Source organism: Anomalospiza imberbis, chromosome 1 (genome assembly GCF_031753505.1).
Source record: "Anomalospiza imberbis isolate Cuckoo-Finch-1a 21T00152 chromosome 1, ASM3175350v1, whole genome shotgun sequence".
Lineage (NCBI taxonomy): Eukaryota > Metazoa > Chordata > Aves > Passeriformes > Viduidae > Anomalospiza > Anomalospiza imberbis.
The window spans coordinates 4,602,025-4,616,097 of NC_089681.1; the positions used below are offsets into that span (position 1 = coordinate 4,602,025).

A 14,073-nucleotide genomic window follows, 5' to 3' on the forward strand; every position below is an offset into this window, starting at 1 on the left:
CTGTAGGGTGATGTTTGCAGGCTCCTATTATCTGGAACATGAGCTCTTACATATGTAGCTATAGATTGAGTTTTGCCCTCAGAGGATTTTGATCTCCTTGACTGCAGAGGTTGGAACATGCTCTGATGCTGCTGGTTTGATAGACACCATAAAATACCCTCAAAAGTTGTATTTTTGTACTGTTGCAGTTATTCTAAAATAGTTCTCTTATGATGGGCATCCTCAAACACTTCAAACAGAGGTGTTATATTTTGGCTCAGCTTCCTTCTTCTGATGTTGCTTCCCCTTCTTTCTCTCAGTAATTGCATGAATTGAGTCATTTCTGTGCTCTCATGTTTGTTGTCTTGGAGGAGATGTTTTCATTATGGGGAAGCACAGGTCTTACTAATATCTCTGTTTTTCTGTTCGTTTTTGCCCCCTAAAGGTGTCTGGCTACCCTGGTTCTCATGGGATACCAGCCATGGCAGGCAGCATTTATCCTGGGCAGGCTTCTCTCCTGGATCAAGCAGATTCCTGGAACCATCGGCCTCAGGAAATATCAGTGTGGCAACCAAACATGGAGGTATGAGATCTGACACATTTGTTACTGTGTTCTGTACAGTTCAATGCACTTTTTATTATTAGAAATTGTATTACTTCTATTATTTAGGTAGATCTGTTACAGGAAAACTGAGTTTTTCTGGTGCTTTAAAATTACCTCACTGCAGTGGACTGGGAATCAGGAATTGTTTTTTAAACAAATCCTTCTATGTGAGGCTGGGCATGAAGTGTCACTTCACATGAATTCTGGATGAAGTTGTTACTACTTATCTGACTGAGTGATAGCAAATATTTGCTGTTTGTTAAGAGAAGGCTTTACTGGAACTTACTGCTGTTCACAGAGATGGGAACACTCATGTAAAAAAAACCTCTTGGGATATACCCAGCACAGCTGAAGGATTGAGGCTTCTTTGTGACTGACCCAGAAGAGAAAATGAAATGGTCTGAAAGTCTGTTCCTGAGCTGAATTCCTTCTGGGTGCTCTCCAGCCTGTCATAATTGCACTGAGCTGCTGAGGAACATCAAATTAATTCCTCCTTTAACCTTCTGTCTTTTTTTTCTGTTCTCCACTGTTCTACACATTTTTATTCCATTTTTTCCTTCCACAAAGATTCGGTTTCTGCAGCTTATGTCTTAAATTTTTTTTCTTCTCTAACGAGCTGTATTCCCTGTGTTCCTGATAAACATTTAAGTGGTCTCTGAAATACAGGGAACTTTGTTACCAAACTTCCCCTGGCTTTTTTAAAAATACAATTTATACATTATTTCCTAATGATTCCAGGCAGCATTGGGGTATGGTATGTGGAGTATTTGTAAGCTTAAGACAGGCATAAATATTTGGTCAAAAAATCATTTAAAAAATGTTTTTGTGACATACTTTGTAAGCTTAGGGCAGCCATAAATATTTGGTCAAAAATTCATTACAAATGTTATTCTGACATGCTTTGCCACTGTTGGCTAACACTGAACGCTATATTTGTTTTGATTTAAAAAAATGTATCTTTCAGCTTTTAACAACTGGATGGTTACATTATTGCTCAAGACCAAGAAAACAAAATCGATTAGTCTATTTTTTTTTTTTGTCTAGCTTAAATGAAGTGCAATACAGGAAGTGACAATGTTGCTGAAAAACAGAACACAATCTTTCAAATCTTTTTTGGTTGCAGTGACTAAGAGCAAGGCAGATAAAAACTTTAGGGTTGGAAGGAGTTTCTTCCACTGCTCTGCTTCCGTTTTGGAGAAGCTGAAGAAACTGCTTGACTGCTGCTGAGAATTGACTTCTAAAAAACTTTCCTTTTGTAATCTCTAAGTTCTTGCACCTGTTCATAGGAATTTTAAATTGTGAGACTGAGTAAACTTCCTGTGGATTGTAGGATTCAGGCACTTTGGACATCCGGGGGATGAGCCAGGTTCTACCCACACACCTCATGGAGGAGAGGTTGATACGACAGCAGCAGGAGATGGAGGAAGATCAGCGCTGGCTGGAAAAAGAAGAACGATTCCTGGTAATCCTTTGTTTCACAGAGCTTCTTAATTCCTTCTGATTTTTGGTTTTGTATTGCAGCTGGTTAAAACTGGTCACTTCTGTGAAATGAGAAAATGTGCAGGATACAGGACCCCCAAAATGTGGGTTTGGAAACAGGTTTTAAAATAAGTGTTTGGCTAGTGAGAACTGTATTTCAGGTATCTTGAACAGCTGTGGCTTTTGGTGAATCTCATTTTATCCAGTTGAGTGTTTGTGTGGGGGAAGTTGTGGGTATAATTCTGTGTCCATCTGGAGGCTGCCTGTTTGTTCTTACACAGAACTCTACCCCTAAAAAAGATGTAACCACCAGCCATCTAAGGGTCATGACTGTGCTAAGAGTTGTACCCAGTCTTGCTCTGGAGGAATAATGGCACATGTTAGTGGGAAGAAATAATATAAGAGAGAGCTCTGGGAGGAGGGGAAAACTTCTTCATGAGCAGGAAGAAGAAATCATTGGTAATGGGATGTTCTGATGCTGTTTCTCTGCAATTCCACAGAGAAATGCTGTCAGTGCTACTGGTGTATGTTTTTTTTGCTTCAGCTCTGGCTTCCCACTTGTCAAAATTCAAGTTGAGTGTGAAATTTCTCCTGCTTCAGGATGATGGCTACAGATGGAGTAGAAGGTGGGAGTAGAATGTTACCAGGAGCCTGTGGGTGCCTGAGCCTCACGGGACAGGGGATAATTTACAGTGCTGTGTGTGGGTTGTGACAGACAGTCCTGTGCTTGACCTTAGGCATATTTCAAGGAATGTTTCAGTTTGGAAGTCTCCTGTGTTGGAGCTACTGGTAGATGCCCCCATGTCCAGAACATGTTCTAGCTGAGATCCATGTTGTGCCTGAGCTAAGAAGTGACTTTTGATTAATGGGTGTTAAAACTGGTTTCCTTCTAAGTCCCCTTGGGAATTTGCAGTTTCCCACTGGGATGACAGCAAACAAACCACTGTGCCCAGATTGCTTGGCCTGAAGAGAGGGAGGGGAAAGGAAAATTTCTTCCCTAATTTAGGCATTACCTTTTCTAGTCTTGTGTGGCACCAGTTGTTTGTGACCTGCACAGCCCAGGAGGTCAGACTCATCCCACTGACAGTCAAAACTTTAAAGATGGTAAAGAACTTTTTGTGGGATCAGCTTTCTGGGAATGGGGCATTGACATTGCAGGTGGTGGCAGTAGGTTGTGTGGGAACTTTCTGCAGAAAACTTTCTCATTTTTTTGTATAGAATAAATGATGATTATTTGTAGTGTAGGATGTTTATCATCCCCCAAATTGACATTGAGAAGGAACTTGCTGATTTTTCTTTTATCTGTAATACACTCATAGCATCTGTTTGGGACAGATTTGCTGTGTTTCCATTTTGTGTTAGTTTTGTTGTGAGGAGACACCATCTCTCTTGAACCTAGTCTGTTGAGGAATTGGAATCCATAAGAGACTTCAATTATTTTTCCTTTCCACATAAACATTTTGACTGTACAGACTTTGAGGTTCACCCTTGGATGCCTATTACAAATGTATACCCCATGTTAGGAGCTAAATGAGCTGCTGGTAGCCACAGGGTCCCTTTGAGCCCGTAGCAGGATGTGTGTCAGGAGAATATTCAGTTTATAGGTGGGTGTTTCTTGGAAAAGGAGTGTGGCGAGTTTCTAGGTTTAGCCCTGAGGAAGTGAAGATGTGGAAAAGTCATTGTGGGGAGTCACTTTTGGAAGCCTTGCAGGTCTCCTGAAGATATCCACAATTCAGACATGAGAGTCCAAACATGTGAAAAGAAGCCATTTATTGAGGCATTAAGGCCATATAATGTTGTCCAGCATAGAAATAAGCCAGGTATTACACACACATGTTCCTTGGTCAATGTCCTCTAGTGAGTGACAATTAACATTTCTGCTCTGGGAAGAAGGGCCTCCCCTATATTCATTCCAGGTGATTTAGGGAGAAGAAATCTGGCCCTCCCCTGCCTGCTTTAGGCAGGTTTCAAATAATATTTCTCCTTTTCGGCACAGAGAACAACAGAGTAGAGCCAGATTTTAATATTTAACTTACTTAACTATAATATTTAACTTTGTAACCATGTGTAGTGTTCTCAGTGTAAACTGTCTGCTTCCAAAAACAGCTCTATTTACCCAGTCCTCAGGCTCTACAGAACATCCCACTTGTACTACTGAGAGTTGGACTCACAGGGGAGCAACTGCAAATGATTTATTGTAAGACACTGCAACAAGATGGAAAATCCTCTGTGGGTTTCTGTTAGTACAATTTTTGTTTCCCCAGAGGAACACCAACTTGCTCATGACTTTAAATTTATTGCTGCTTCTGCAGGGAGAAAATACAACTCAGAGCACGTTGGTACAGGGATAAACAGCACTGATGCTGCTGGAGGGGACTCCCCAGATGGGGAATTCAGTGCAGTGGCATTGAAATGGAAATGTGCTGGTCTCTGGGGAGGTTGTTATCAGTGTAAGCAGTTTGCCTGAAACTGGTCCTTGGAGAACGTGGGACTAGTTAGTACTTGAAAGGATAAAAATGTTGTTTTCAAGCTGCAGCATTAGCAGAATCCAGAATTCTGGAAATTCTGCTGTAAAAAGAGAAAACAAACAGGTCTCTCCTCGTGGGAAGCTCCCAAACGAAAATAAATCTGTTGTGTAAAAACTGAGGAGTAAAGAAGTGTTTGATTTTAAATTGTACCAAATACATTCATTGGAGAGTGAGGGGAGAATGGTGAAGGGGTTGATTTTGGGGGATCCAGGACTGACACTCCCTCCCAGCCCCTGACAGGGAGGGGAGGCAGCACTTCAGGTCTGCCAGCTTTAATGGACACTGATTAAAACTTGTGATGATTAAATTTTCATGCTCTGTTGATAAACGCTCTGTGGAGATGAGCATCTCCAGGAAGGACAGAAATAGGTGAATTATTTCTGAGAAAGCTGAAGTGGAGACACAAAGCATTACTGCACCTAAAGCTTGATAGAGATCACTACAGGACACAGTCTCTGTCCAGGGCACATTCAGGTGGAAGATTAAATGGCTGCACTACAAACCATGTAAAACAATCAAAAATTATCTCTGAACATTTTACACATCTCTTCTTTTAGGCCTATTCAATTGCCTGCTCCTTCCTTTATTTGGAGTTTCCATTTTGAAACTTTCTTTCTGGCTGTGCTGATGTTATGTACATTATTTTTAATCAGATAAATAAAGATATATATGTGCATGCCTGTTAGTAACTCCTCATCAGACAGAACAGTTTTGTACAAAGAAATTTATAGTCCCTTCTGGGATAGCTTAAGAAGAAATAACTCACATATTTTCCTTATCATGCTTGGGTTCGTTGTTTTTTTTTCTGAAATTCCCACATAGTTGTGGTTGTTGTCCTATTTTGACACTGAGAACTGCAATTCAAGTCTAATTGATGTGAACTGTTGCTAAAATAAGATTCTAATCTTAAGCCTGAGAAAATCCCACCAAGACATTACAATTCAGCATGTCCTGGGAACTCCAAGGCTTACATATTCTTTTATTAGCAAGTAACCAGAAATACTGGAAATAAAGTGGATTATGTCCCACTTTGTCAACATACACATCCTGTCTGAAAATTCCTCTTGACATTTCCAAAGATTTCAGATAGTAGGCTTATTTATTTTTTTTTACAATCCATTTACTTTTGAAGGACTTCGTTTTTCTGCAAGACTTTAACCACATACAGTTCTTTCTCTCTGTAGTTTTCGGGAGGTCCAGGGCCATGACAGGGACTGGAAAGGTGGCAGGGTGTTCTTTGGGGCTGTGAAATGTTGTGTGAAGTACAGAACAGGTTTGGTGTGAGGCTGATTGTTGACCTAGAGAACGTTGCATTAAACAGCTGAAGGATCTCAGTATTAAAAATTCAGCAATGCATTGCTGTTGTGGCAGCATGAGGGGCTCAAAGCTCTTGCAACTGCAGAAGTGGAAGGATTGCTGCTGAATAATATTTTAAAATACAATGGGAGTTTGATCATCAAAATCACTTTTACTGTAAAATAATTTGCCTTCTGACATTGCCACATCTACACAGAAGAATAAATCAGAAAATCATTTAGTCAAATGGGAGTTGTTAGAATTTATAAGAGCATTAAAATCAGTAAATATATAATTGGAACTCTTCTCAGTCATTGGGCACAAAAGTTGAACACTTCTTTGTTCCATGTGTCCCTGACTACCCAGGTTTTGATGGGGCAGAGGAGAATGCTTGTGGAAGTTGAAAGAAGTTTCTGTCCTGCTAAAGGATTTTTTCCTTATTTCTAAGCTGTAGCTGTGCAGGTCAGGGGGGTGCAGCTGCTCAGGGTCCCTGAGCTTTGCCATCACCCCCGGCATGTGGGATCTGCACTTTAGGATCAGGTTCTTGGAGATGCCAGGGCAGCACCACTGCCCTCACAGCTTTGTTTGTGTGGAGGCCAAGTCAATAATGACCACTTTTGTGATATTTGATGAGCATTTTCAGCTTTTCTGTGCAGCAGTTCCTGGGCTGTGGGTTGTGTGCTGTCCATGTATGGGTGTCCTGGAGGGAACTCAGTGTGCTGCACGTTGGCTGCTGGTGGAGACCGGGGGAACGGAATTGTTGCTGTGACTGGAGCCTTTGGGTGCTGGAAGGAGGGACCTTTTCAGCAAGACAAGGAGAGGAGATGGGTTTTGTGTCTGCTAATTTAACTTTTTGCTTATATTACTAGGAAAAAAAGTCCTGTTACTTGGACTAGTGTGCATTTTTGTGCTTCTGACTCTTTTACAATGCTCAGTGTTACGTTGCCTTTGGAGTCTGGTCTGAGGGATGTGTTCTAGATGGTCCAGGAGAAGGTGTCCCTGCCCATGGCAGGGGCCTGGAACAAGGTGATCTTTAAGGTTCCTCCCAGCCCAAACCATTCTATGGTTTAAGGTGCATTTTTTGAGTACTAAATTGCTATAAGTGCAAAGAGCATTAAAGACCCCTGTGATAAAATAGTCTTTGGTTATTTCCAAAGAGTTTGGGCACTTCCCTGGCTAGAAATTAACATGAAATGATGGCAAATTGTGAGCATCAGTGTAATAGAAATGTAGTTTGTCATTTGCTTTATATGGATATTTAACAAGGATAGCTATGTGATTTAGCTGAAGAATACGATGAGAATCATGACTTTACCTGTCTAGTGAAGTTTCAGATACACTCATATCAAGTGAGACTTTAATCAGAAAAAAATTCCTTTATTGTATTCAGGAAATAAACTGGAGATGAGTCAATGGTAGGTTTCATCTTGAAATTTGTCACAAATTCCTGGACAAACGTGAGGAGACCACTTGTGTCTGTTTCAGTTCTTCACGTTTACGGGGGTGTTAAATGTTTCCCTGTCTGATGGGATTTTCTGTTTTTAATCTGCATGTTCTTTCGGGCAGTGACTGTCTCTGGCTGTGCCTCACTCAGTCTGCAGAAGACTGAATGAAAATCCCAAATGTAAGCCCTCCTGACAGACTGGCAGCACAACTGGACTATTTTTAATGACAGAAGATCAATATTAGTGTGTTTTTGCAGGTTCCTTCTGCCCTGCTGGTTTTTGGGGTCATTTAGTAGGATTTGTGAGTTGGAATTATTCTTTAGTATTCTTACAGGAGGAAGGAATCTCAAATAGCTTTAAAACAAGAAAAGGATGTATTTGTCTCCTGAAATTAACCCTGTAAGAACATGCAGTCAGTTTAGTGGCACTGTGTTTAGTTACACCTACATTTCTCTAAATAAAAAAATATTATTTTTATCTTGTCTGTGACCATTTTATCCCTTGAGTTATTATCTCATTGAGACCTATCCAGTCTCGTAGGACAGAATCAGATAAATCCTGTTTTTAAGTGCCAGACTTTGTGCACAAGAAGCACACTGTAATTTTGCTGAGCTTGTGTCTTCAGATCAGTGTTAACTTTGGCTCCACATCCACTGTTCCTTTGTCTTTCCATGTAATCAACGTTGTCCTTGAAGAAGAAATAAAACATACCTGGATTTGCTGGGGAAATTAGTGGGGTTTTCCTGTGCAGGGCCAGAAGTTGGACTTAGTGGTTTTTGTGAGTCCTTTCCAACTGAGGATATTCTGTGAGAAAAATGACTCGTTTGTGTGTCAAAAGAAAAAAAAAATCAAAATTGGTGTGGTTTTATTTTTGCTTTTAAAAACCAACCAAGCCCCAGGTTCCTGTATTGTGCTGAAAACACATGAAATATAAATTTGTTTGTTGCTTGTATGGGAAGAAAAGGGCACCTGGATGGCTTTGTTGGCTGGCTGTATCCACATGGAGTGTTTAGAGAGCTCCAGTAATTGGCCCCATTTGCTTGGAGAGGCAGCCAAGTACATTTAAGCCATCCTGGGGCAGGAAGCAGGAATTAATGTGCAGCGTTTCTCATCCTGTGGTTGGGATTTTGCTGTTGGGAAGCAAGCTCTTTTTTTTTTTTTTTTTTTTTTTTTTTCAGAAAAAACCCAACTTTTGCTGCCTTTGAGAAAACTAAAATGCAGATTTTCCAGTGTTGTGTCAGGGCAGTGGTACTTTGGATATTTATCAGAGCATTTTGACTCCTGTGCTGAGGGAGGGTGCTGGAGGAGCGGGCGAGGCTCCGGTGGCGGCAGCGGGGGCGCAGGGATTGGAGTGAAATGACATCTGGATTTGTCAGTGTGCATTTTTAACAGGATTTTCCTGTCTTCACACTGCCTCTAAGCCAAGGGCACATCACTGGGTAAGCAGAGCACAGAGTGAATCGTTGGATTTTTGTTTCAGAAACCCGACATGAGGCACTCCAGAGGCAGCATTGACCGGGAGGACGGAGGTCTCCAGGGCCCTGTAAGTGTGGGGGGATCTTTTCCTCCCCCAGCTCTTCCTCCAGTTTCCTGGTAGAACATGCTGTACACTGGCTTGGGGGTGGGAGATGATTTAAAGGTTTTGCTAAACGTTTCCACTGTTGTTACATGGTGATACAGCTTTCCAAGAGGCTCAGCTTCTGTGGGAACTGCAGCCACAGCAAAGTGGTTCATGCAGCAGTTTGGGGAATTTGGGGTTTGTTGGTTGTTTTTGGTTTTTTCCCCTTGAAGCTGTTCTTGAAACAAATATTAAAATGTTTCCACAAATACGTTACAATAATTTCCAAGTGCTCATGTGCTGTAGAATTGGGCCTTTTATTTAAAAATGGGGATTTGTTTTCTGCAAGTTCTGTCAACAGGAAGCAGGATTAAAGTAACTTTTGCAGTTGTTTAAATATCTGAAGAGTTTTCCCACAAGGAATGTAAATGTTGCTGTTGTATTACCCAGAAATCTGTTTGGGGTAAATGATCCACTATGAAACAATTGGAATAAACCCCACAGCCATTCCTTTATTCCCAGACAGCAGCTGCAGCTTGAGTGTTCTAAAACCATCTCTTCAATTGTTTAATTGCCATTGGAATCTCTGGATCATACTGTTGAAAAAGGGGGATTAGGCTAGGGACTGTTAATGACACAAACCTGGTGCTTCATCCACTGTTTCTCCCCAGGAAAGTAGTGGGTATTTTAAATCCACCCTTCTGTTTCGTTTGGGATGCGACTGTAAACTCCTGCTTTGGCTTCATCATTTCTTCACTTCTTAAGAATTTAGGGATTCTTCCTGCATTTGCTGCCAAGACCGTCATGAATGAGTGTATCAATGACACAGTGCAGCACAGTCTCTGGAGACATTCATGTCTGGAAGCTCCTAAGATTTTTTTTCCATGAAGTTGGAGAAGATTCTTAGTTACAGTTAGACTTTGGCTGTTGTTGCATCTTTAATAAGAGCAAGAAAAGTGTTGCTGCATTTTGTGCTGCTCATGAAGATGCTTTGAGATGCCCAGGATATTTTCAGGTCATGTCACAGGTTACAGATTCCAAACTGTGTCCAGGGGAAGTCCTGTCACCCAGATGAGATGGTCTAATACCACACCCCATTTGAAAGAGTGTGAAAAAAAACTAGTCCTGGACAAAATGGGTTTTAAAAGAGACTCTAATTCATGGTAGCTACATTTCTAGTCACAGATTTTGATCTTGTAGTTCTCCATAGATTCAGAACATAACTCTGACTTCATTTGCAGTGGGAAATGCTTAATGCTGCTGTGAGTCAATTTGAGTTTCTGACTGGGAGGATGAGAAACTGGGCAGTGGTACAAATGAGAAGTTACCACCCACATTTTGGCAGTTCCTGTCTGATCACATTCTTTTGACCTGTACTTTCAATACACAATTTTGTGGAAGTAAAAATGCAAGAATTGTTTTAGTGGGATAACATTCTTCTGCCTCTCTCTTCCTCTCCTTCTTTTCCCCTGGAGTTAACAGATTTGAAATATTTAGGTTAACAGCACAAATCAAAGGTAATGATATGACAGAATGTCTCCACTTTGTGTCCCTGTTTGTGAGGTGACCAACCTTATAGAGCAACAGTTCAATGTAATTTCTGGTTCTCTTGTTGTTGTTGACATTTTAAAAAAGCCATTTTTGTGGTGCTGTCCAGCTGAAACTGCAGTCAGGCTTTGTCAGCACACATTCTCTCCCTGCAGTGGCAAGCAGCATCTCTGTAGATGCCACCTGTCCCTGTTTCCAAAGTCTGTACACTTCCTTTGTCCACCTAAGTTCTAGAAGATCCCTGCTCTTCCAGGCCCTTTTCTGCCCTGCTTGCTTGATTTCCAGCACTCTGGAATTGTCTGCCTCTGGGCTCTTTAAAATCGCTCTTAAAAATCACCTGACATCCATGGACTCCAGTTCTTTCAAAAGATTCCCAGGGAACCTCACTATTTCCTAGAAAGCACCCAAAGTCCACTCTCTCCATAGCCAAGTTTTTGCTGGAATTTTTTTTCTCCTACCTCCAACAATTTGAAGCTCAACTCCTTTGTGGTGGCCATGACCGAGGCAGCCACTGCTCAGCATTTGGCCCATGAATCCCTCTCTGTTTACAAACAACAATTCCAGGAATCACCTTTCCCAGTCAGCTTCCTTAATACCTGCACCAAGAAGTTACTTACACAGGAATTTCCTGGACCTCTTTGTGTCCACTGTATGATATTCCCAATTGGATTTTGGGAAGTTAAAATTACCGCTAAGGACCAGGGCAGTTGATACAGAGATATTCTTTAATACTGTGCTGACACTTGGGCTGCTCACAGCAGTGATGAGGTTGGTATGAAGGATGGAAGAATGCAATTACCAGGGAAAGTCACTTCAGTCTGTTACTAAATTCTTCCAAGTGGATGAGCAAATGGGTCTTGACTAAGAGCTTTGCAACAAAACCAAAAAGCAAACCAGCTTCGAAGTGTGTTCCCATTACAGAGCCCTTCAGCAGGAAGTTCTGGAGTCTTTTTGTTGTGTTGCCATTTCTCCTTCACCACCATGACCTCTACAGTTGGATCTGTGGACACAGACTGAAAAGGCCTGTGGCTGTCTCACCACTTTTGAGTAATAAGGAAGGAAGAACTGTAATGTGGAGGCCAGGGCTATTGTGAGCAGTACAAAATACATGCAAATTCTCTTTTTGCTCTGTAAGTAACAGACCTGTAGTGAGAGACTGATGATGGTGAATTGGGATGTATTTTCAGCTGGTGGGAAATGTGCTGAGAGCTAGCTGCTCTTGCTGTTTGAGATTGAGATAGTGCTGATGAAAGCTGCAAGCACTGCAATAACTACTTTATATGTTTATTTTATAGGCTGGTAACCAGCACATATATCAGCCTGTGGGAAAACCAGGTAAGCAGTCAATGCCGATACTGACATTTTAAGTATTTGATTACAAGTCTTGTAGCAGCAGTAGTCAACAAAAGTTCATGGCAGTATTTCCATACAGAGTGGATTCAGTTCCAGGTACTACAAATGGATGTTTGTGTGCGTGTGTTCAGGTTCCCCATGCAGGCCCCAGACATGCAGTCAGCAAAGCCAAGGATGTGTTTAGATCAACAAGCAGGAAATGTCTAGAGGAAACTGAATCAGAGTGGGAATTCACCCAGGGTGGAGTTCAGACATGTAAAACAGCAGTAGACACCTAAAATTGGGTTTCTTGGTCTCAAAAGTGAATCACACAATTTGCAGCTGGGAAGAAGTCCAGTTTCCCAGAGACACACAGCATGCTGGCACTCAGCTGTGGTACCAGGGGTGATGTCCTCTCAGGGCTGGGGTAGCTGTGCCCAGAGCAGTAGCAGTTATCCCACAAAAGGAGTTTCAAATATTTAACTAAAACAATCCTGCTCTCATAAAATGCAGCTCCCACAAACAGTGCATTTACTGCAGGACGCCTAAAGATGTCCCATCTCTGGCAGAGCAGAGCAGGTGCAGCCTGTGCAGTGCAGAGCAGGAGGGTACCAGGTGCATCCGACACGTTATGCTCTAAAAACACAAATTTTTTTGTCGGGCAGATCACGCAGCTCCGCCAAAGAAGCCTCCGCGCCCCGGAGCCCCCGGGCACCTGGGCAGCCTCGCCAGCCTCAACAGCCCCGTGGACAGCTACAACGAGGGTGTGAAGGTAGGGGAAACACCCCCAGCAAATGGAACATTACCAGGGCCACGTGAAATAGCCCCAGCAAACCAAACATGACCGCTCTGAGGTAGTTTGGTGTTCCTGAAGTAGAGACCATGGAAAGCAAAGGGGACTAAACTTCATGAATAAATAATGTCATGGGGCAAACACGCCCTGGCAGCACTCTAGGGGAGTGGGGAGGGAACTCAGGTTCTCCCTGGCTGTGATTTAGTGTGTTCCTCAGCTAGAGCTGCCCAGGTGAGCTTATTTCTAGTTTGAAATGATGAGGTGCCAAATGGACCCATCCTGTTGAGCAGGATGCAGCATGCCCAGGGATCCCAGTTACTCAGATGGTACCAAAGTCTCCTGTCCTTGGTCACAGAGAGGTGACACCTCTCCTGCAGTGCTCAAAAAGCTCTTGCTGCAGCACCAGGGCTCCTCAAACCCTGCCAGCCCTGGGGAACAAGGGAAGAGGGGAAATGGGCTGTCTGACCTGGGAGTGAGATACTTCCTGATGTGTTGTTTCATTTCCCATAAATAGCAATAAAGCCAAAACTGAAACTTGACAGTGGTTTTGTAGCAGAGATGCTACTGCAGGGTCCTGCCCCTGCTGCAGTTGGTGTCCACAGAACTGCTCCTAAGGATGTCAGACACTCCCAAAATCGTCCCTTTGTGTGCTGCTCCCTGACTGTGGGACTCTGCCACCTTTCTAATCTCCAGGAAACAGCCCTGCCAGGCCTGTAGTAAAGAACAGGAATCCATGGTGTGGTGGATTTTAGGTGATTTAAGGAAATACAAAAAAAGCCTAGTTCATCTGAACATAAAATTCAGAACCTGCCGTCAGAGCAGTGTGTTCAGCACAACTTGATCTCAGCCACTGCCAGCCTGTCTCACTCCTGCTCGTGTTCTGGGATTATTGGAATGTTTAAGAATCAGTGTAAATAGCCAGCAGTGGTGAACTTGAGCAGGATTATTTATTATAAACTGATGCCAGTGCTTTATGAGCTGCCAAGCCTCAGAAAACATCAAAAAGCAGTTACAGATGTGTTACTAAACTTGGCTTCTCTAAAATTTCCTTTCTAAATGCTGATGCTGGAACATGAAAAAAAGCTTTTGAAATACATCCTTTTGACAACAAACAAACCTGAGCAGTCAGAGACGTCAGTAGTGACAAGTGAACAGGATTTGTATACTAAATAGCTCTTTGAGTAGGAAAGAAGGGCTGATTTTGTTATTCCCTGTCAAAAATTTTCTTGGAATTGGATTGTTTTATGCCCCTTGAAGAAAACAGCCCATTACTTTTTGGCATAGCTTTGTTGTTAATGGTTGCAGTCCTAAACTGAAGATGCTTCTAGGGTTCATTTCAGACTCCCTTTTCAGGGAGAACACAGATGAAGAGGACTGGAATTGCCTGCCCTCAGGAGCCTTCAGGGCAGGCTCCAGAGAGCTCCTGGGTGAGGCAGTCAGCCAGTTCCACAAAGAAACTCAAAATTCTGCAGAGTAGTGGTGTTGATATTGGGGATAAACAAAGAGAAACC

General features: G+C 42.3%; 1 protein-coding gene across 23 annotated transcripts in view; it reads left to right on the forward strand.

The window, feature by feature from the left end:
- PTK2 (protein tyrosine kinase 2) overlaps positions 1–14,073 on the forward strand; it is a 194,823-nt gene that overhangs the window by 176,005 nt on the left and 4,745 nt on the right. For 12 of the 23 annotated variants that reach the window (XM_068180039.1, XM_068180049.1, XM_068180099.1 and 9 more), the window contains 5 exons: positions 425–562; positions 1,914–2,045; positions 8,812–8,874; positions 11,733–11,772; positions 12,435–12,533. In XM_068180039.1, coding sequence (XP_068036140.1) covers positions 425–562; positions 1,914–2,045; positions 8,812–8,874; positions 11,733–11,772; positions 12,435–12,533 — 472 coding nt within the window. Of the gene's footprint in view, positions 1–424; positions 563–1,913; positions 2,046–8,811; positions 8,875–11,732; positions 11,773–12,434; positions 12,542–14,073 lie in introns of all 23 variants that reach the window. The other 11 variants (XM_068180091.1, XM_068179958.1, XM_068179974.1 and 8 more) reach the window with 1 other exon arrangement.